General features: G+C 46.3%; 1 protein-coding gene across 1 annotated transcript in view; it reads right to left on the bottom strand.

Annotated features, from left to right (window-relative positions):
* Positions 1-21,042, bottom strand: part of LOC147717849 (uncharacterized) — a 45,717-nt gene extending 24,675 nt beyond the window's left edge. The window contains exon 1 of the mRNA XM_086924633.1: positions 20,732-21,042. Within this exon, the coding sequence (XP_086780759.1) occupies positions 20,732-20,783 (52 nt within the window). The 5' untranslated portion in view covers positions 20,784-21,042. The remainder of the gene's footprint in view (positions 1-20,731) is intronic.
* Positions 21,043-23,980: the final 2,938 nt, after the last annotated feature.

Below are 23,980 nucleotides of genomic sequence, written 5' to 3'. Positions count from 1 at the left end.
ACATCTCACATTTATATTACATCTTCTATGAATTTCCCTTCATCAGCTCCACATACAGTACAATCTAATCCAGAATTAATATAATCATTCTTTTGTCACATTTCAAATCTACTAATTGTTTACTAAATGTCTACTAAATGTTTATTGCAAATTCTAGAACTTACACAGCCTTTTTGTGCCACACCCCTGAGGCTGGCGGCATATTTGTTTCATTGCATTTTACACAGCTATATTTGCCAACAACCATCCGGGCAGGCAGTGCTATCAGTCAAATTTACCTTTACTTTCAACACAAGTCCCATGCAATAGAATCGTTGCTACTTTCAATCATTTACGATATGAAGATAACAATCCCCCACCCCAACATCCATCCAAACAGTACTGTATACATTATTAGGCACTAATAACTAGCTTTACTATTCCTGTCTGCAAACTTATCCTATATGCAAACAGCTTATTGCGGTGTCAATCATGTCCTGTACCATTAGGGCCTCGATTCTTTACAACAACACTGATAAGTATACCTGTGAGTACATCATGTCTCGCCCAAGTGGAGTGCTGCAATCACAAGTCTCCTCCCCCCGACCTCAGCCACCCCGCAAATGGTTCCCAAATGTCAGATGGACGGGATCTGCTGTGGAAAACTGATCTCTGCAGTAAGTGACTGCTTTTATCCATCCAGCTGTCGTGGAAGGTGCAGGTTTCTTCCAATGTATGGCTACCTGACGTTTTGTCAAAAGTAGCAACATGGCTGTGAGCTTACGGTTCTCCTTCGGGATTTCCTTCACATATCCCAGCAGCGGCACTTTCGGTGTGTCTGGTATGATGCCATTTATTATGTGCCCTACATGTTTGAATATTTCAGCCCAATAGGTCGCTATAGACCCACAGGTCCAAGCGAGGTGAGTAAAGGTGGCATCTTGTGCACCACATCTCCAGCAACTCGCATCTAAAAGTAGCCCCATGCTGTGTAGCTGCAACGGCGTGCGGTATAGTCTGTGTAGGAAATTAAAGTGAATTAGTCGTAGTCTGTAGTTTGGCGATAGCTGTTCCATTTGGGAGCAGCAAAAGTGACATTGGTCTTCCGTTATGATCAAGTCAGCCTCCCTTTCCCAATCCTCTCTGGATGTTGTACTAATGACTGGGTAATCGCTCTGTGTCAAGCTATATATACGTGTAATTAATTTGCGGGGGACAAGTTACTTAAAACATTCTCCAGTGCTGATAGGGTGGGCGGTTCAGCTGGGAACTCGTCAAACCTGGCTTTAAATGCTGCTCTCAGCTGATAATACTTACAACAAGGGGTGGTGAGGGACAGAGTCTCTGAATTAAGCAGAAAACTCTCACCCAGTCAAGAGATCAGGGCTAGGTCCAACACCGTTTTTTAGCTCAGCTGATAATACAGCAGCATATCTGAGGCAGTAGGCACCTGTATGCCACACATATTTTACACGGTAAAAAATTCCCAGTTTGGGAAGAGATCACCCCCTGTCTCCAGTTTGTGTGCTCTAGCTCTCATCTTAATCGCCTTGTCCGTTAAGGGGCCAATCAGCGGGTTGTATCCTATGGGCATAGATGGCGCATACAGTACTTCTTGGTGTACTCTCTTAGCTATACCCTCCACGGCCAACTCATCGTCTCCACCATATCTATTTCTGCATGGGGTCGTTTATATGGGGCGTATACAGCCGTTTTCAGTAGCAAAGGTTTAACCCTGTCTATTTCTATCACCACATGGGGCTGAAAAGGCGTGGGGTGATGCCAATATTGTAGAAACTGGGCCTGTGCACTGTAAGCGTGTAGTTCAAAATTTGGAGCACCTAGCCCTCCTTGTGTAAATGATAGCGTTAGCACCCTCCATGAGATCCTGGGTTGTTTTCCTGCCCAATTTAATTCTAGCACGCTAGATCGTAGTCATTTTAAAGAATACGCGTTTAGTGGCATGGGAATATTGACAAATAAATAAAGTAGCTTAGGCAGTATAACCATTTTGGTAATGGCTATTCGCCCCATCAGGGACAGCGGTAACCTTTTCCACCTTTGAATTTTGCTTTCCAGCCAATCTATCAGTCGGCCATAGTTTGCTAGCCATAATTCCTGCAGTGACCTACTCATCCAAATGCCTAAATACCTTGTCTCTTCAACTACCCATTGTATCGGGAATTCCGTAACGAAGGGGACCGTATCATTAGTTAGCGGTATCATCACAGATTTTGACCATTGATCTGGATCCCGGTTAGACCCCCATATCTTATCAATTCCCTCATTACCGTATCAAAGTTATCATTAGGATTGGTCAAGTAAATCGTCATGTCGTCCGCATACATGGATATTAAGAGGCCTCTGGTCGTGAAACCTATGTTCCTCTGCGTGTGGTGTTGCCTAAGCTTAGCAGCTAACGGTTCCGTAGCTATGGCAAACAGTAACGGCGACAGTGGGCAGCCCTGTCTTGTCCCTCTGGTGATAACAAAGGGGTCAGATTTCTGTCCCTTAACTCTACCTCATGCTGCTGGGTTTGCATATAATATTTGAATTTGCCTGATGAATATAGGGCTGAGGCCCATACGGGTCAGTAAAGTAAAGAGGAATTTCCATTCTAGCGAATCAAACGCCTTCGAGGCATCCAAAAGTGCAGGGTTGGCTTGCACATGAGGGGCTAAGTAATGTAGTGTGCTGAAAAGCATCCTCAAATTATGCGCAGTGGAGCGCCCCGGTATATAGCCCGATTGGTCTGGCAGCGCTATCTGGGGCAGAATGGGTTGCAGTCTATTTGCTATTAATTTGGTATACATTTTGGCGTCCAAATTTATCAGTGATAATGGACGATACGAATCCGGGTTAGTTGGGTTCTTGCCTGGCTTTAATATAGTGATGATTGTGGCCTCGCGAAGAGTTGGGGGAAGTATAGCCGTTTCCATCGCCTCAAGGAATACCTGCAACAGTCTAGGGGCTACGATCTCGGCATATTCTTTGTAAAATGCCGTTAGGCCGTCCGCCCATGGGGCCTTATCAGCCGGCATGCTATTTATTACTTGTCGTATATCTTCTGTCGTTATTGACTGCTCCATGTATTCCCTGGCGCCGTTATTAAACCATGCCAGAGCCACGTCATCCAGATAATCATTTTTATCAGCCTGGGCCGGGTCTGTGTGTAAGGTATACAATTGTCCATAATAACGTGCCATTTCACGTAGAATATCAGGTGGTGCTCTCACCATGCTTCCGTCTTGCGATCTCAATTCAGTTACGTACTCTGATCCTCTGGGCGTGTGCAACAGTCCCGCTAACTTTTTTCCCGGTCTGTCACTTTCTCCGTAGCGCCTAGCTTGTGTGTACTTAGATAGATACTTTGTTTCCCTTTCTGCCTCTTCCTGAAATTCTGTCAGTTTAGTCCGTATCTGCGCTATGGTGTCAGGGGTTGGGTCTAATCGTTGTAAATTTTCTAGATCCCCTATCTAGATCCCCTGCTCTAATCTCTGTAATGTGTTGCCTAAATCCCTTATCACTCCAGATTTAAGCGCCATGCAGTGGCCTCTTATTACTACCTTAAATGCCTCTCATAACGTCCCCGGTGAGTCTACTGTGCCCTCATTAAGCTTGAAATATTCCAAGACCTTTTCCCTCAGCCCCTCGCAAATAACCAAGTCTTTTAAACCGGCCGATGGAAACCTCCACGTGAAAGTCTGGGCATATGCAGAAGGGATGTTCAATTGTAGCTGCGCAGGTGCGTGGTCTGAGAAGGTACGGGGTAGATGTGTGGCATCTAACAGCCAGGCATGAAGGTCCTTAGAGACCAACCAAAAATCTAGTCGCGATCACGCATTGCAGTGGTGTGTTACACATGTTCCCACCCTCGCTAAAGGGTGTAATGTTCTCCAGGAGTCGGACAAATGAAGGTCCCCTACTATAGTGTGCAACATTGCTGCCGACTGTGGATGATGCACCCGGGACGTTCCCTATCTCTCTGCGGTCGGCGAGAGTACAACATTAAAATCTCCCCCCCACATGATCGCCGTAAAGCCTAATGCCTGTATCTGTTCTCCAATGTGGTGAAAGAAGTCTGGGCTATCCGTGTTCAGCCTGTATGAGTTCACTAAATCCACAGGGGTATGACACAGCGTCCCCTACAGAATGATGTATCTACCGTCTCTGTCCTTTATCGTATGGTGTGTCTGCCAATGTAGCCCCCTATGGATCAATACCGCCACTCCCCTTGAATAGGTAGAATATCCAGATTCTATAATCTCTCCGAACCTCCTATGCCGGAGCACTCCTGCCAGTGTGTCAGTTAAATGCGTTTCCTGTAAAAAACAAATATCTACCTCATGCCTGGTAAGAGAAGAGTGGATTAGTCTTCAAGACACTTTAAGTTGGGTAAACTAGGTGAACCTGTCATCAGTAATCAGTAGTGTGCTGGGCGTATGGTATCTCACTATCGGACATTCCACCGCTGTACTGTGCTGGTGCCTGTGAAGTGCTTAACAGTGTCACATGTTTGCAGTGCTATATACCCCTAAGCTTGCAGCAGCTTTCCATTGCCCTCGTCACTCAGTGCAGTGCTCGGTACTTCCGCTTGGACGGTAAATTTAACAACTTTCCCCCCTCCACCCACACCAACCCCCCAATTAGGTTGTGCAATACCCCCCCCTTACCCACAACAAGAAACATCCTACATATTGTATCTGAAAGACGGGAATCATACCATGGGGTGCGTGGGGCTGCCGGCTAACAACCCTGGACTCAAGGCAGGGTGGCAGAGCATGTATCACCTCGCCCAAATAACAGGAATCTCACAAAGTATATCTACATCATGTCATTACAAGGAAAGTCAAACATTTATGCAATTGTAAGTATGGTCCTCATCACATAAACAACACCATCCTTACCAACGAGCTTCCGTCCCCCAAGTAGTGCTGCGCCACACGTTCAGTTCCATTGTGCTGTATTAACCACCCACTGCACACTTAATCATTGTCACTCAGTCTGGTGTCTATTTGCTCTTCGCCAGTCAACATATATATATATATATATATATGTTTTAAAATTAAATTCTTTTTTTTAAAGTTACATTAATTATTTATTAATTTTAAGTTTATTTAAGTATTTTAACTATTTTTAAACTAATTATATTCATCATTATATTACTTTTAAATTACTTTTAAGATATTTAAAAAATCGATATTTTGACTGTATTCTATATTTTTAACTCGATATTTTGGCAAGTCGATATTTTGACTGTCGATATTCTGTCAGTGATCCGTTACTAGTGTATTGTTATATGCCTGTAATTTAAGTGCATTATTTCTTTCTCAAGATATTTTTCTAAGCTTCATTGAACCATTACATTTTTATCTGACACCTCGCCCATCACCCTCCTCACTCAGGGCATGGTGGGCGTGAGAGGGTGGGTTTATGCTGGGGCCTCGCTGTGGGGGACTGGGGATGTTGTGAACTTGTGCCATCTTCACCTCAGCTCCTCCCTCCCCCGACCCTGTTGTCGTGTAGTTCCTATATTATCCATACAGGACCTGCACGTTTGGATAACATAAGCTGTTGGCTTGGTGGCAGATTAACTCTGATCACCCGGCCGCTTATATTAGCCTGTTTGCAATAGCTAGCTCACAGTGCCACTGGAATCTCCTCTTATCGGGGAGAGATTCATTTTTTGGCAACCTTAGAACATGACATCCCTGATCCCTCAGAATTGTGGAAACAATGTACTACTTTTTGCTCAGTCACTCGTGCTCACTTCGTTTCTGTCTCAGAGAGTTACACAGAATAAACAGGCATGTTACAATAGGAATTTATTGCAAAGTTTGTTTTTCTAGTGTAAAATATATGTGCTGCGACAACTGTTAGACAGTAACAGAGATATATGATCAGCAGTACTGTGAATAGAAAAGGATGGCACAGTTCTACTATTTTGCAATAGTCATGAACATATACATGTATATAAAATGCATTTATAAAAGAAAGCGCATACTCCTATGATGCCTGTCTAGATGTACCTAAGTGTACGTAGCATGTGAGTAGATGCTAAAGAGCCAAGAATCCAACTAGAATTTAGTCAAACCCCATTATCTGGAGAGAGAGTGTGTGGGACCTCGCCCTGGCCTCAAGTTGGACACCCCGCAAGGGATGTTTAGACCACTGTCAGCTGGAGCGACTGCTTGCAGGAGCTTCAGCGTCTCTAGTTAGTGTGACAGCCTTGAAGTCTCAGTTACCTCTAACTAATGCTAGCAAGAGGTGCTTTGTCCCGAGTCTTGTGTTAGCCATTGTTGGGTATGGAATAAACCGGGTACGTAGATGTTATGCAGGTGGATTTTAGCCCTTGCCTGTTTTCCAAGAATTCTTATGAATATTTAATCATACTGGAAGAGCACGTCGAAGATGTTATAGGAGGCCATTGTTTGGGAAAAACCCTCCTTCTGTACCCAGATCAGAGACTAGATAAGGTTCAGCCCTCAGTGCCCCTTATTGTGGAGTATAGGGAACTAATGTAGGTGAAAGAATATGCCTATATTAGAGTGTGGTTGTGTGTGTGTGTGGTGTGTGTTGTTGTGTGCGTGGTTGTGTGTGTGTGGTTGTGTGTGTGTGGTTGTGTGTGTGGGTGTCGTTGTTTGTGGGTGTGGTTGTGTGTGTGGTTGTGGGTGTGGTTGTGGTTGGGTGTGGTTGTGTGTAAGACAGCAAAAGTGAAAGCCTTGTAAGATACAAGACGGCAAAAGTGAAAGTGCTTGTAAGATACAAGACAGCAAAAGTGAAAGTGCTTGTAAGGGCGAATTAACTCGAGACACGGAGGGGGAGGTGCAGAGGCAGGAAGCAAGGGAGAGGATAGACAGATGGTGCTAAAGGCTGGCGGTTCACGCGTGCACGCTCACGTGAACGCAATCGCTAGGCCAGCCAGTAGCACTTTGAAAACTCACCTACTAAATGTCTCTCTGAGCAGCATGTGCTGGCTCAGCGAGACCTAAAAAGACCAGCTGACAAGGGCCATTCCTGCCCCTTAATGACAAAACCAGTAGTGTCCTTATAACCTCATGTTCCTACTCTGTGGGCTAGGCAAACTGTCTATTTCCTATTCAAAACCCTCTATAAGCTCTGTGGAAATGTTAATTTAACCATGCTTACTATATTTACCAATGTTTTTGTGTATACAAGGACTGGGGGCTGTATCTATTTTCAAATGTACCCTTTAAGGTGATATATGGTGCCAGCCTTTAAACCGGTTTATTTTGACAACATTTGTAATTCTGATTATCCAGCAATTACAGTTCAGACATGGCCTTATGCAAATCAGTCTGACCCTGTGCCTCATGGAAACAGTCCAGCCCGAACTGCCAAGCCATGCCTTCCATGGACCGGAAACAAGCTTCCTAGGACTGGTTTCTGGCATTCCAGCCATCTTCAGCCAGGCTTGCTTCAATCCAGTGTACACGCCATTGTAATCGTAATGGGCCTGCTCTATGTGGCGCAATCCCACAATACACTGCATCGGCTTTGGCAGCAGCTGTATATGTCATCAACTGTGGTGTTTAGCTGGCGTATCCCCACTGTGCATGAAGGAATCCTGCATTTCCATGATGTACCTGTTCTGTGAGAAAGCGCAGTCTGCACTGTGATGCCCTGATGTACTGTTCTGTAAGAAAGGGTAGCGTGCACTGTGATGCCCTAATGTACCTGTTCTCTAACAAAGGGTAGAGTGCACTGTGATGCCCTGATGTACTGTTCTGTAAGAAAGGTTAACGTGCACAGTGATGCCCCAATTTACTGTTCTGTAAGAAAGGGCATCATGCACTGTGATGCCCTGATGATATTTTCTGTAAGAAAGGGTAGCGTGCACTGTGATGCCCCAATGTACCTGTGCTGAAAATAGGGTTTTAAACCCAGATCAGTTGACTGGGGGTGGGTGCTTGCAATGTTCAACGCTCCGTCCATCATCCCCTTTGGTTTTGCTTTGTTCGCCCTAAGTTGGCAGGGTATGCCCAGATGTGGGTCCCTTGCTTACCTAGCCACTGGATTCAAGATAGCCTGGCTGATGAGAGTTATGTACCCGAAACACGGGTCTAAGTCACCCTCCCCCCCTTCAACCCACCCCACACAAGGGAGTTGTAAACTCTGCTCCTTGGTGTACAATGGGTGGCAGTTACTGGTCGTTGGCTACGCTCCCGGGGTCTCCAGCAAGGAGCCAACAGCGGCGGCTGCTCCATTAGGGTGTTGGAGCACCGCTTCACTGCTTTCTCGCAGAGGGAGAAGCAGAAAATAAATTTAATTTTCAAATACCATTTTATTTTCTGCTTCTCACGCTGCGAGAAAGCAGCAGGCAGGGGTATGCCTGGTTGCGAGTGGCTGGGAGGATATGCCTGGTTGGGGCGGGTCAGGGAGGAGTGGCTTGCACCACTCTGAGTGCCCTGAACAAAGCAGTCATGCGCACCTTACATTTTCTCTGTGTAGGCTGCATTCAGCCTACATAGAGAAAATGGCGTCCCTACTGGTGCCCGCCTAGACGCCGTCCGGGACTCCTTACCAATCACGACCCTGCCATTCCAGCGTTGTGATTGGCTTAAAGGAGGGGAGGGAGCAGCATGCCTGTTCCTGTTCACAAAGGCGGCGCGGGACCCGTCCCAGGAGCAGAGGCGCCGTGGACTCGGTCGGGTAAGTTTTCATTATATTTTTAAGACCCGCGCGACCCCCCTTCCACCAGTATTAAGAGCAAAGACTGCCTCATACTCACCTAACATTATATTTATATATATATATTTTTTAATTAAAGAACAATTGAGTTTATTTTTTGAACAGATGAATATAATACGAATTTCCTTAGTTCTTCATTTTCATTTTGCAGGTACATATCTTAATATACATAATATTACTTCCAAAATGTAGTGCTGCTTGTTTAAATATTATTGATGTAGTACAGCCAAACAATTTCAAGTATTAATAGAGTAACTTTGCATTCATATCAAGAGCAGTAATTGGTTTCTTTGATTATGATTTTTAGCCCACACATGTTTTGTGGCTTAAAGCGAACTGCCACTTCTTTTTTTTTTTTTAACTCTTTATTATACGTTGGTTAACATATACCAGTTCAGTTACGGATTAGCACGGATACATACGTGGTACATGGCACAAACAGCCTCTTCCTACGGGGTTATACAATCAATACATTATTAACACAGGGTTGTTCATAACATCTTTTCGCATTCCTTTATTCGCTATTGTCCATTGCCGACTTATCAGGTGGTGGGTCACAAATGTTACCTCTAAAATCATTCCATTTTGCCCAAACCCATTTCCACTTCTTGGGGCACCCCCTGTGTGTGTATACTGCCTTCTCTGCCATGGTGCCCTCCATGTCGCTACACCAGTCCCTTGTGTTCCCCATTGTCTAGTGATGTTACGTTTGGCTAACATCATGCCCAGCGTTGCCCAGTCTTGGGCCTCGTGGTTTAGATGTTGAGGAGACACCTCTTGGGTTCTAGGGATACGGTGGCCCGCTGACTTAAGTGCGTGCCCCAATATGTTGTAATCCCAGGGCATTCCCAGATCGTGTGATGGAAATGGCTGAGTGCTCCGCAGTTCGGTAAAAAAAGTGGGCTGACGGTTTTTCCCTTTTTTGTAGGGTTACCCTTGTGAAATACATTCGATGGAGTATTGTCAATTGTACTAGTTTTAATTTGGTCAGTATTGCCACTTCTTGTGGGGATGCTAGGGCCTCCTGCCAGTCGGTTTCATCCAGCTCTCCCATATCGGCCTGCTATTTCTCTTGAAGAGGTTTTGTTAGGTCTGGTTGGTTATTAATAATCTTGCGGTAGGTGAGAGAAATGGCCTTCTTATCCATATAGTCGGTAAGGAGCCTATTCTCTAATGGTGAGACCTCCAGGAGAGTAGTACCTCTTGGAATGACTGCCTTGAGTGATTGCCTAATTGGAGTGTAGTGGAACCTTTCTGTGGGCGTCATGTCATATTGTTCCTGGAGTTCAGCAAAGTAGATGACCTCTCCCTTACACCAAAGATCTCTGACTTTGGATAACCCTATTAAATCCCATCGGTGGAAACCCTTACTACTGCTGAGTATACCCAGCCGTTGGGTCTCCCAAAGCGGAGTCAGTTGTGTTATGGTTCCGTCCCATCCCAACTTTTGAAGCATTATATGACTGTATGTGTGGTGGGTCCCGTTAAGGGTGTCTTTCGGTATTTATGATCTAGCGCTCTCATGAATTCCCCTCTCCCAGGTTAAATCTATCCATGCGGAGTGCCGGTTCCGTTTGTGGGGTATGGAGCCACTGGTTAAGCACGATCAACTGAGATGCCCAGTAGTATGTTTGTATATTGAGAAGGGCAATTCCACCATCGTACCATCGCTTAATCAATTTACACATAGTTTTGCGGGCTTACGCTTCAATTGCCTTAAAATAGGTGAGGGGGACTAAAAATTGGGTATTTTGTAGGGCGTAAAGAAATCTCGGGAGTGCCATCATCTTGAAGAGTGCGGCTCTACCCAGCAGTCACAATGGTAGTGAAGTAGTGTGGCTCACTGGTTAGAGGCAGCAGACCCGAGAGCAGAGGACGGCCCGGGACCAGGGTTCGATTCCCGACGCGGCAGGTTTCTGGACCAGGGTCAGCGGACTCGATAATTCTCTCGCCTCGGTGCCCACTCTGATCAGCGATCACACTCGGCAACTCTGGGCATTAGCTTGCCTCATCTTCACTAACGGCCCCACCAGACCGCCGGGGATGCCTGGTCTCACCCTGGACATACCCACTAAGGGACCATCTCTCAGGGAAGCCAGGAAGGGTTTCGCAGCGGTCGAAGCGCGGAGATACTCCTCCGGGAGTCGATCCTAGCGCTATATAAACCTGCAATTAATTAATTAATTAATTAATGGTAGGGATTGCCAGTGTTTGGTGTCACGGCGAAGCGTCTTCAGGGTTACCAATAGATTTTTTTCCATGAACTCCTCAGGGAGTGGTGTAATATAGAGGCCCAGATACTTTAAACTGTCATCTACGACCTGCACCGTACATCCCTTAGGGAGTTGGGGTGGCGAGCCACTCTAGACATAAAGAACCAAATTGGTCCAATTGATTGTGTATCCATAGAATCTACCATATGCTTCACAAATGTCTAGGAGCCTATTAAGCAAGCTCTTGGGGGATGCTAAATATAGCAAAACATCATCCGCATATAAGGAGATATGGTCTTCCCATTCCTCTGTCCAGTGGAATCCACGAATAATCGGATCTCTCCTTATTCAGTCTGCCAGTGGTTCCAGCACCAGGGCAAACAGGAGTGGTGAAGGGGGCAGCCCTGTTAAGTTCCCCGCCCCAAGGGGAAAGCAGCCAATATTTGACAGTTGACTACCACCTGCGCAAGAGGCCTTGTAAGTAGTATCTGCATCCAGGTACAGAAGTTGGGGCCAAAGCCCATATGCTTCAGGATGCCAAAAAGGAAGGGCCATTCGACCATGTCAATGGCCATACGTGCGTCTAAAGATAGAATGACAGTATTCTCTCTAATGGTAGGTTTAAGTGCCAGTACGCTGTAGAGGTGTCTCAGGTTTAGTGCTGTGTTCCTACCGGGCATAAACCCGGATTGGTCTTGGTAAACTAACTTTGTAAGATAGGATTGCAATCAGACGGCCAAGGTTTTTGCTAATATTTGGCCTCTGCGTTAAGAAGTGATATTGGCCGGTAGGACATACACTCCTGCACAGGCTTACAAGGTTTGTTGAATCGCGACTATAGATGCCAGTCGCTGGTCCCTGGGTAGTTCACCTGCTTCTAGGCTAGCCTCAACCATGCAGAGGCGGTGTGGTGTGAGTTTAGTCACTGCTTTTTTGTAGAACTCAATGGGTATGTGTAAGACCTGCAGCACGGATTGTGCCACCCACGTGAATAGCCCGGAAAAGGTACCGCAGACCTGCCATTGCAGAGTCTGCGTGCAGTTTGTAACTGTCATGTCGACTTGGCCCGTGCACACACTGGCCAGTCTCTAACCTTCCTTTTTAGGTCTCGCCTCTAAATGCGCATGCACATTGAGCAGAGCGAGACTATAGGGCTTTAAACAGACTTTACCCAACTGGCGATTTGGTGCTGTGCCCATGCGGTTTTAAGCGCATTGACCTAAAATGCACGTGCACAGCACCAAATCTCCATCTGTTCCCTCAGCCGCACTCCTCCCACACCCCCGCTCCGCCCCCTCCCCTGCCTGCGGTGTCGCATTTCTCCTCCCCCCTCCCCACAGCAATGCCCTCCGTCTTGGCTCGCTAAACTACTCGCTGCCTCCTCCCGCTCTCCTTAATCCGCTCTCCCTCCTCCCACACCCCCACTCCGCCCCCTCCCCTGCCTGCCGTGTCACTTTTAAATCTGTATTTTCCCCGAGACACGGCCGGCCGGCCGTACTTTCACTTTCACGGCCTGCAGCCGCAGGCCGTGTCTACTTTTAAAAAAAACTTTAAACACTCCCACACCCCCGCTCCGCCCCCTCCCCTGCCTGCTGTGTCGCATTTCTCCTCCCCCCTCCCCACAGCAATGCCCTCCGTCTTGGCTCGCTAAACTACTCGCTGCCTCCTCCCGCTCTCCTTAATCCGCTCTCCCTCCTCCCACACCCCCGCTCCGCCCCCTCCCCTGCCTGCCGTGTCACTTTTAAATCTGTATTTTCCCACCCTTTCACACCCTTATCGCCACTCCCCCCGCTCTGCCCCTCCCCTGCCCGCTGTGTCGCATTTCTCCTCCTCCTCTCCCCTTCTCTGCCTTCCCTCCGTCTTCTTTTCCTAGCAGCACCCCCACCCCCACCACCCTGTCCCCTACCAGCCTCCACTGAATGCTCCGATTTTTCTGTGAAAGTAACTGGGCTCGTGAGAAGTTACGCTTTTCTCCTTCCAGTCCTGATGTGCATTGAGTGCGGCTCCGGCAGCTTCCAGTTCTGCAGCACTTCGCCTATTGCTTTTGGAAAGCTGCATTTCATCTGTTTAGATCAAATACTTGCTTGGGTAAAGGTTTACCTGTATGTTTCCGTTATTATATGCTTTTAGTTTTTGCCTGTTTTCTAAGCTCTGCCCAATTATTTTTTTGAGGGGCGTCGCTGGCAGATTGTGGCTTGTAGTCATTTGATTAATCTAAGGGATGATTTACCTAGGATCACACAGTGTCATTAACCAGTGAAGCGGCAACATGGTGTTTCGAATAACAACTCTGTGACCAGTGCTGCATGTACTGTTGTAAGCTATAAAAAAGATTCTGAATAAACATCTCAACCTTTGTACTCACTGTGTACTGTCGCCTGCCCCAGAAGTGTGCAGCAGGAATGCCTCTGTAAAGTGGAAGCAGGCAGTCGAGGTTCCTGCTTAAAACATCAGTAGCTTCATTTCAGTCCTTAACTAAATCGTGTGGTTTGTATATCAGCCTTAATTATCTTCATGTGAAATGGCTAGAATGAAACTGGAGTTCTTTTACTTCTGCTTGTCACACCACTTAATGTAGTAGTACTCTGTGCTGCAGGTAAACTGCAGATGTGGCCTAACGACCAGAGCTGCCATCTAAGTCACGTAAATACAAAACATGTTGCATTACAAATGCTACAGGTGTCACATTCGCGAAAGTTATAACTATTGGCATTGTAAATGACAAAGCTATCAATTTAGCTATTTTAAAAACCAACACATAAATAAAATATTTTTCATTTACAAGACCAATAGCTACAACTTTTCTAATGCGAGACCTATTGCATTTCCAATGATTGTTCTTACATGTCAGGCACCCCTAGGTAGGCCCAAAGTACCCTTGTGGGCAGGGTGCGGTGTATGTGAAAGGTAGGACACGCCCTGGTGTGTGTGGCATGTCCTGATAGTGAATTACAGCCCATTTTGTTTTTCACTATTGCAAGGCTACCTGTTCCCCATTGGACAGAATGGGAAGTTTGTTTATAACATCTTATAAACATAACTGGCCCTGGAAACTAGGTGGAAACATTCAATTAAGTATGCCTGAGCTCAGAATCTAACAATGCATCTTTTAGTAAAGGTGATTTTTACATTCTGTGTTTGAAAATACCACTTTTAGGAAGTAGATATTTTCTTGCTGAGTCATCCTGTGTGCCTCTGCTGGAATGTGGATCGCTTGTCTGGGTTTTGGACGACAGATGATTAGGAAGCAAGGGTGGCTCCCGATAGTCTAGGTAGGTCAGGAAATGACTGAATAGACCTGGGCTGCAATGGGGGAAGAGGTATGAGATTTCCTTGCACCTCAAAGGGCCTGGTCTGCCTCTGACAATCCTGCCGGGAAATCACACCAGAGAAGGCAGAACTGGTTCTGGCTGGGCACAGACACCCTCTGCCTAGAGGATCCAAGGATTTTTGGATACAAATACTGGGACCCAGACCCCTGAACTTTAGAACTCTTTTGGATCAAGAAAACGGCCAAGAAGAGCTGGAGAAGCTGCGAGGAGGGACAACCACTTAGCTGTGTGCTTTGCTATGTTGGCTTACAGTGTCTGCTTCTGTCTTGGGCTGTGAAAGGACTGGACTGAATTTTCTGCAATCTACTTTTGTGAGTTTCTCCAAGGGCTTGAGGTAGAGCTTTCCCCCTGTTCAAGAAGTCTCAGGAATAGCAAAGAATTCAAGCTCTTCTGCCCTCAGCTCTGGGGACTGTGTGTTTTGTGCTGCAACAGAAGAAAAGCAACTCAATGACGTCTATGACGCCGCTGCCGACTCAGTGTCCTGAAGGCACAGCAGAGGGCACTGCCACAACGGCACTCTGGTCTCACCGCCGCCGCCTGCTGTTGACGCCCCCGAGCCGCTGCTTGCACTGCGACCTGTTTGCACCGCACTCCGTACTGCCTCGCTTCACGCCAAAGCCTGTGCACCGCAGAGAGCACCGCCGCAACGCGACCCGGGTCTCACCGACGACGCCTGCTGATGTCACAAACGAGGCGTTGCTCGCACCATGACCTGTGGGCACCGCCTCGCTTCACAACGACGCATTGGCTTCCATGACGCCACAGCTGCATGCCGAAATTGACACCACTGGTTGCACCATGGTTTGAGGACATGGCTCGTAAACTTACACGACGCACCGCCCTCATCCCGCACCGCAGCTTTGGCCTACCAACGCTGGCACCATCGACTCCCGCTCGTCTTCTGACGACAGCGCTTCAGCAACAACACTGCTGCAGCTTGCACTGTGACCTGCCAGCACCGTAACGAGCAACGCCTTAATCTCGCACCGTTACCCTGGTCTCACCAACGCTGTCATCTGATGCAGCCGCCGCTGCTTGCACCACAACCAGAGGGCAATGCATGCCGCACTTCGCACTGCAGCACCCGATGCCTGCCGACACCAGCTTCATCTGATGTGTGCTGCGCTGGCCTCTTCCCCAATTGCAGCAGACCACAATCAACTTCGTGTTGAGCAACTTGGGTAAGTGGCAGTACTCACCACTGCCCATCCATGTGAAGGGGAGTCACACGTGGCCTTTCGGGTTTCCCACCTCCAACTGGTTGCGTCACTGTTATACTGCTGCTGCAGGATGGGGTCGGGGGGGGGGGGTTTCTTACGCAGTCTCACTGCACAAGCTGCCTGTTATTGCAAAAAAACATACGCCTGGCCTGCTTAATGGATCTGTCCTGGTATCTCCCCTGGGTGCTTACTCCACTGCATGGGTATGGCACTTGCTGCCCCCTTGGCGCTGGGGTATTATGCATGTTGCACAGAGTCGCTGGTATTTGCCAGCGGGGACGAGGAGTCAGCACACAGCGGAGTGCGGTGTCAGCCCTCCCACTAGCGTGGGTCCCTCAACATTACTGTACTGTGGCTCTTTGACTGTACTTACAGAGCTGCAACTGAGACCAGCCTTTTATCTGCCATGAGGTGCCACAGCTCTGTGTCCCGCCGTTATGTAGCCTGCCTCAGCCGTTGTTCTGCTTTTCAACTAATGCGCTCAGTTTGAGGGCATTCAACAGTGTTTTGGTGCGATATGATCGGGCCGATCGTTCGTGCTTCTGCTCGTGGCTGCTGCATTGTTCAGATGATTTACTGCACCTTACGCCTCTGAGAAGTTGGTCTGGTATATGCTGTCCACTAATTAAAGTGGACACCTTGCACCAGTCCAAACTACCCTTATTGATGATTAGGTTAAAGACAACCTTTAACCTTTAAAGAAAGCTATCCTAGTGGTAGCTGTGGAGAGAAGCCTTCAGGCTAAGTCTCGAAGGAATGTAAAGCAGTTTCATTTACTAGTCTATAACCTCCTGAATTATCAAATGAAAGGAGAACCACACAAGGAATATATAAAATATATGTATCTATTACTAAACACTCTCTACTAACCTCTTTATGAGATTAGAGGACAAAGCACATAATATTAAATCACTAGAACGACAGTTGTTGTATGTGTTGTAGTGAACAGTACCCAAGCGAAGCTAACTGGTTGGTTTACGTATCTCTCTCCCCCATCCCCCCAGACAGAGCGAGGCCCTTTGTGCAAGCCGCTCCTGCTCCACAGAGAGGGGCCTAGACCATGAGATTGTTAACTTGCTTTAGTGTCCCAGGACCCTGCCTCTCTCTTTCGGGTGCCTGGGGGGGGATACAAAAATTGTACAACGGTAGAGAGAGAGCCTCTGTCACAGAGACCTGGCCAGGGCTGGAGAGAGTTTGCACTTAGCACCCATTTTTTCTGGGGGTATAAGCCTTGTTTTAAGCATTGTAATGTGTTGTATTTCAACTTTTGTGTAACGCTCCAAACTGCTGACGAGGCAGACAAGCATTGGCAACTGGGAACTGTTTCAGAAGTACAGTAAACGGTGTTGGATGCATTATACCTACATGGGAAATGGTGGATGACCTTTGAAGGTGTGCTCTAAGCATGGTTAGTGATGTACATATGAATACACTGTTGCAGAGTTTGTGAGCGAATAGGTATAGCAACATTTATCTACTACATTTGAATGCATTACAGTCCCCATCTTCTGTTTAGAATGGCGGGAAGAGCCATTTTAATGCCCCCTAGTACTGGAGGTGATTGTCAATGCTCCTTATTTGAGTGGGCTTGGAGTGTCAGAGTTTGTGTGTGTGTGGTTCTGTGTGTGTGTGTGTGTGTGGCTCGAAGTGTGTGTGGCTCTGTGTGTGTGTGGCTTTGTGTGTGTGTGTGTGTGTGGCTCTGTGTGCGTGTAAGGCTCTGTGTGCGTGTGTGGCTCTGTGTGTGTATGTGGCTCCGTGTGTGTGTGTGGCTCTGTGTGTGTGTGGCTCTGTGTGTGTGTGGATCTGTCTGGCTCTGTACCTGTGGATCTGTGTGTGTGTGTGGCTCTGTGTGCGTGTGTGTGGTTCTGTGTGTGTATCTGTGTGTGTGTGGCTCTGTGTGTGGGGGGCTCTGTGTGTGTGTGTGGGGCTCTGTGTGTGTGTGGGTCTGTGTGTGGGGGTCTGTGTGTTTGTGTGTGGCATTTGCGAGAGATTAAGCTTTTGGCATTGTAAATGACAATGTCATTTATTTATCAGTTTTCTAAACCACCACATAAATAAAAATGTTGTCATTTACAATGCAAATAGCTCTAACTTTTGCAAAGGCAAGTCCGTTGCATTGTAAATGCTTGTTAGTATTACGTGATGAGAAGATATTTTGTTTGTAATCTAAATGTGTTTTTCTTGGAGTTGTAAGATGTTGTGATTGCAATGATTTTAATTAATCAAGCAATAAAGAATATATAAAAATAAAAAAAATGGTTAATCAGTCTACTACACATGTTCAATTGCAGAATCTGCAATGGCAATCTTTGTTTTTCTAATTTTAGCTGTGTGAGTGCTGGCTTTATAGCAGTATGTGTAGTTACTGAATGCTAATAATGTGTGAAACTGGAACCTGCATATTTGGTTACCTGCACCTGTCATTGCATCACAAACTGCAAAGCAGGCAGCTTGAGTGGCTGATTGGCACAGTGAGCTGTCTTCTGTCACAATGAGCATCAGTGACCGTCACATGGGTTGTTCTGTGGTATGCTTATGCTGGTATATCATCATACTATTAGAAGCAAACCTCGTTATTAAAGCACATGTAAAATGTTGGGCATTAGATACTTTGGAATAAGGGGGGAGTCAGGTCCTGGGACGTGTAGTCGGCTGGACCATAGGTTATCGTTATATGAAAAAGCTATTTGCCAACTACACACTTCTTTGAGTCCTCTATTTTGAGGAAAAAACCAAGGGATACTCCTGGGTTAATTGGGTATATTTCACTCGTACCCTTTTGTTTTATTATTTTCAGTTTTTCACTATTTCATGAGTGAAAAGGACACTTGACGTTTTACTTCATTTACACATAAACACAATACATTTCTACAACAAAGATACACCATTTATATATACACACGAGTATTTTTTTGATATATACACAAACATTTGTTTTCTTGCAAAGACAAGAGTCACGCTTTGGACTCAAAGTTCAAATAAACAACAAGTTAATGCAACCAAAGTTTTTTATACAAAATAAACCATAAATTGATTCTGTGGTCTATTAGGCAACTGATGTCTGTTCTCTTTATGTGCAGACGCGTTTCGAACCCGGTGTGTTCACTTGTCGGGTTCTCCTCGGGGCTCTGTCTTTTAGGTTTATCTAAAAGTGTATAAAACAAAAAAAAATGTTAACTTATTTTTCTCCAGGTTGTGTATATATAAATGGTGTATCTTTGTTGTAGAAAGTTTCCTTTTCACACATGAAATAGTGAAAAACTGAAAATAATAAAACAAAAGGGTACGAGTGAAATATACCCAATTAACCCAGGAGTATCCCTTGGTTTTTTCCTCAAAATAGAGGACTCAAAGAAGTGTGTAGTTGGCAAATTGCTTTTTCATATAAGGGCATTAGATACTGGCACAAAGTTTCCAACTTTTGAGATGCAACTAGGCCAACTGTATCAGGCCAGCACAGCATTTTCTGTGGCACCAATGATCCATCACTTTGCATCCATGTTTGTATTTGGCACAACATTTTTACAAGCAGATGATTTTCTGCTTTGGAAATATATAGCTCCTAGGTAATGTGGCAGCCCCTGAATTATTGCAATATTACATGCTGCCTCCATAGACCTGACTGAATATTGTATGGCTTCAAGCCAATGTATTTGATTAATTGTGCTATAATTTTCACCTATTATACCCATTTTTATAAAACCAACTTTGTGGGAGTATCTACATGTTGTTATATGACTTCCCCTTATAAATGTAATACCTGCACTTTCACAATTGATTTATCAACCTTCTTACTTCTCAAATTTGCTTGAAAATGCACCATTTACCCACTCTTTTTTCAAAATGTTCTCGGGGAGAACCTCCCTAATCCCCTTAGGATGTTCGTTCTCGCTCGCTCGCCACAGTGCATCCCGACAGAAAGTTTACGCCGCACCACTTTCATATGTCACCAGCCACCACTGGGCTGCTTGACAGCTAATGAGGAGATTGGCCCTGGTTTCCTCCTTGACCGTCACCTACCCAGCCGGACATTGGGCATAGTTCCTCCCCTCCCTCCTACGAATTATTGAAACATTGTTTATGTGCACTGTACCTTACTATGCTCTTGTATCTGATGTAACTAGAAGCAACGATCCTAAATGTAAAGCGCTCTGATACCCTCTTGGGTCATGTTCGCGCTTTTATAAAACTTTACAAATAAATAAAATAAATCAATAAATAAACTGGGTTCCAAGTCTCCTGTATGGAAGTAATGCGACCCCCAGGGGCAGATCCTGAGCACCCCCTGTAGGGCGCCTCCGTCTACTACACACTCTCTACTAATCTACTACTCAATCTCTACTACTCACTCTACTACTCTCTACTACACACTCTACCAACTCCACACTCTCTACTACACACTCTCTACTACGCACTCTCTACTACTCTACTACACAATCACTACTAACTACTCTCTACTACACAATCTCTACTACTCACACTACTACTCTCTACTACACTCTCTACTACACTCACTACTCTACTACACACTCTCTACTACTCTTTACTATTCTCTACTACTCACTCTATACTACACACTACTACACACCCACTACTCTCTACTACACACTCTACTTCACACTCTCTACTACTCACTCTCTACTACACACTCTACTATACTACACACTCTACTATACACTCTACTACACACTCTCTACTACTCTGCTACTCAATCTCTAATACACACTCTACTACACACTTTCTACTACTCACTCTCTACTACTCACCCTACTACACACTCTCTACTACTCTACTACACACTCTCTACTACTCTACTACACACTCACTACTACACACTCACTACTCTACTACACACTCTATACAACTCTCTACTATTCTCTACTACACATCAGGAGACAGGGGGTGCAGCCACAGGCAGCAAAGACCGAGGTGCACGGACAGTACAGCAAAGGGGCCCTGTGCATGAAGGGAACATAGTACCATGGGGAAGAAAAGAGGCGCTGAAACAAGAACCAAAGTTTAGGGTATTTTGAGTGAAAAATAGAGGAAACACATGGAAAAAAATGAAAGAAACAACGAGAAAGAAGAAAAGTCAAAAGAATTCAAAATAAAAAAGGAAATAATAGAACAAGTCCCTCGGTGATGCCCCGGCCTCATGAAAGTCTTCGCCTGTTACTTTCTCCTTTTCCCACTGTCCCCGCCACCTTACTACCGGGCTTCAGCTCTCGAAGCACCCCGTGTGCGGGGGAACGGGGGGTGGGGGTACCCCACTTACCGGCTGAAAGGCAGCAGAGAAGGCAGAGCCCGGCCAGGAGCCCTCGATTCATCCTCGGCTCTGGGTCCGGGCGGGGCGTGAAAGTGGGGTCAGTCTTTAAATCGGGGGTGGGAGGGGGTGCTCTGGGGATCACTGATATAGCGGTGATCTGGGGTTCTCAATATCCGTTGGGGGGCATTCAGAATCTATGGTCATAGTCTTTCGAGCTGGGGGGCAGTGTCGATGTCAGCGAGGATTTCGGGGCGCAGTCAGTGGAGTTTCTATCTTCGGGACCAGCCGGGCAGAGTTATACCCGCGCCCCCGTGGAGGAACCACACCCTCGCTCACACCAGGCAGGGGGGCGGCACGCACGTGATGCCGCCTGGGCAACGGTTTCGGTTTCGTTTTCGTTTCAGGTTTTTTTGCATCGGGGATGCCTTGAAATGAGCTGAAATAGAAGAACACACAATAGTATCTCCAGAGAGGAGAACCCACCCGCCACCATCCACAATGCAACGAGGGCGGGGTGTGTGTGTGGTGGGCGCTGAGCCACCGTGCTATAACTCACTTCAACCTCAATGGCCAATGCTACCCTCCAAAAACCCGCCATATCTAAACCACAACACTCGCCCCAGGACTCACTCTCACCCCGATAACCTCCCTGGCCCCAATCCCAGCCACCCTACCACCAACCCTACTCCGACCTCAGAGCTCATTCAGGCCCTCTGGAACTCCCTCCACCCCTGTAGTATGTGTACTGTCACTTTAAATTGGAAATTGAATCTGTGTATATATGATTATTCCTGTGCATTGGAACGGTCGCTCCCGTTGCCTGGTGAGGGCTTCACCTGATCAGCTGTTTTCTTGCCGTGGGTCATCGTGGACTTGACCTCAATACATTGTTTCATCTACGCTACTGAGCTAACAGCATCTCCCCTCAAAAAAACAGAACACTCACTCATCCTAACCCAACCTTACACACACCCAGACACATGAAGCAACGTGCCAGTCACCATGAAAGAATTAGAAAAAAACATTTTCATCATCTCAAGATGGCTGCCCGCTGTATAACCTGATACAAGGTAGTATCCATCTGGAAAGTATACAAAATGCAATTTCAAGATGGCTGCTACTACTGACTTGGACAAGGCATTTAAATTGTGTCAGAATTTGGCAAAGCCTAAAGCAGTAGTCAAAAAGCACTGGCAAGGCAAGATGTAATGGTTTTACCAGTGCTCATTTCAGCCGTAAGGCACCTGTGTAGAAATCAAATTAAACCTTCACCCCCTTCCCCAAACTATTTGCCACATGCAGTGAGGAGCCCTTCCATTTCCAGAATCCTAAGGACAGACAAGCGTCTTTAACTAGCTGGTCCTCTCCAGACTGGACTACTGCAATTCTCTTCTTACTGGCCTCCCCAAATCCCACCTATCCCCCCTGAAATCGGTCCTACACTCAGCAGCCCGTTTCATCTATGGGGCTAAAAGAAGCGACCACATCACACCGCTGCTATCCTCCCTGCGTTGGCTTCCCATCGAGGCTAGAGCTATCTACAAGACTGCCTGTATCACCCACAAAGCCTTGCACTCCTCCTCTCCTCGCTACCTGTCGAATAAACTGAAACTCTCTGGAGGCTCTAGACCATCTCGGAATGCGGAAAATCTTCTGCTTGAACCCCCCACTTTCAAGAAGGAAAGATCGACGACCCAATCCTTTTCAGGCAACGCAGTGAGAATCTGGAACTCTCTCCCGCCTCAGCTCCGGACTACCTCCTCCTCTCAGGCCTTCAAACGGGACCTTAAAGTTCTCCTCCTCCAAAGACACCTCCAAGTCTAACTCACACCCTTGCCTTCGTTTGAAGGAAGACCTCCCATTACTGGAAAGTCTTTTGGCCAGGAGTATGGTCTTCCTCCCCAGTGTGTTCTGGTAGTTTAAATGTTTAGTAATCTCCCAATACCTGTGTATGGTACCCTTTTGGAACTTGCACACGTCACTTTTGTTTTATAACACACTGTTTGCTACCTCACACATTTTGTTTGTTTTAGATACTTGCACAAGTGCCTCCATTGCCTACGTAACATTTGTTCTTGTGATGGAGTGTCTGCCTTTTATTGCAGTATTATTCTTCGACTTGTATTTTGTACATCTTTGTAACCTGCACCCATTTCACTTTTTTCTCCTGTAATGCACCGAATGCTACCTCGTGTATTTTGGTTGCTCACTAGTGTCACTTTTGATCCATGTCACTTATTGTTTGCATTTGCATTTTGTTCCTGTATATCATTATTGGTCCTTATGTGAAGCGCTCTGACACCTTCGGGTAAAGTCTGCGCTATATAAAATTGCATAAATAAATAAATAATAAAGGGTGGGGTTCGAGCCGCACTTTACTCCTGTGAGGGGGGGGGGCACTAGGGTTGCCATCTGGACGGTTTACATCAGTATTTGATTGTCCCTGCATTTATGGAAATTACCTGACGCTGGTATTTGTTCCCCTTATCAGTGCGCACTTTCAACAGTAAATGTTAGAAGAAAACACTTTAAAATGGTTTCTGCAGTAAATTAATACTGACTGATAAACAAAGACAGGAAGGCCATGTTAACAAGCATTTGTAATGCAATTGGTCTAACCTTTGGGACCATATATGTATTTAGCTATGCAGCACATTAGCCTGGGTGCTGAAACATCTACTGTTCTTTAACATGGAGGGAAAGTAAGCACCAAACTGCGTGACACGCCAGGTATGGGAACGCAATGGGTCTGGTGCATAAAAAGTATGTCACTATGTGATAAAAAGTTACCCTTGTAAATAAGCCCCATTGTTCCCACAAACATGCTGTAACGTGGTTCATAAGGCACTGGGGAGCAGCCTGGCGCTTATGTGCCAAGTGGTTTGTTTGTTTACAGAATGATTGCATGTTGCTTCTTCCACTCCTCGCTCCGCATCAAGCCTTGTATGTGTTTAAACCTCATGCTCTCCTAAATCCTTTATTTCTGTCCCACCCCTTCCCGCGCTCTCTGTCTGCTGCCCACTCTTGCACTGACAGCTCTCTGCCACTGCCACCCCAGCACCCCACGGCTCCCCTGCCCCTCCCCGTCGCTGTTTAAATAAATAACTAAAAGGAGACGTAGCCCAGATCCTAAAGGAGGTTGAGCCAGCGTTCACGAGAAACTGCTTTTATTGCACTTTCATGTCAGTAAAAGCAATGCAAACGATGCCATGCATCTGCTTTTCAGCCTGAACCTTTGCCATAAGCAACTCAGACAGC

Source organism: Lissotriton vulgaris, chromosome 5, assembly GCF_964263255.1.
Source record: "Lissotriton vulgaris chromosome 5, aLisVul1.2, whole genome shotgun sequence".
NCBI lineage: Eukaryota > Metazoa > Chordata > Amphibia > Caudata > Salamandridae > Lissotriton > Lissotriton vulgaris.
The sequence above is the reverse complement of the archived record's forward strand: the minus strand, read 5'-3'. Positions and strand labels throughout refer to the sequence as shown.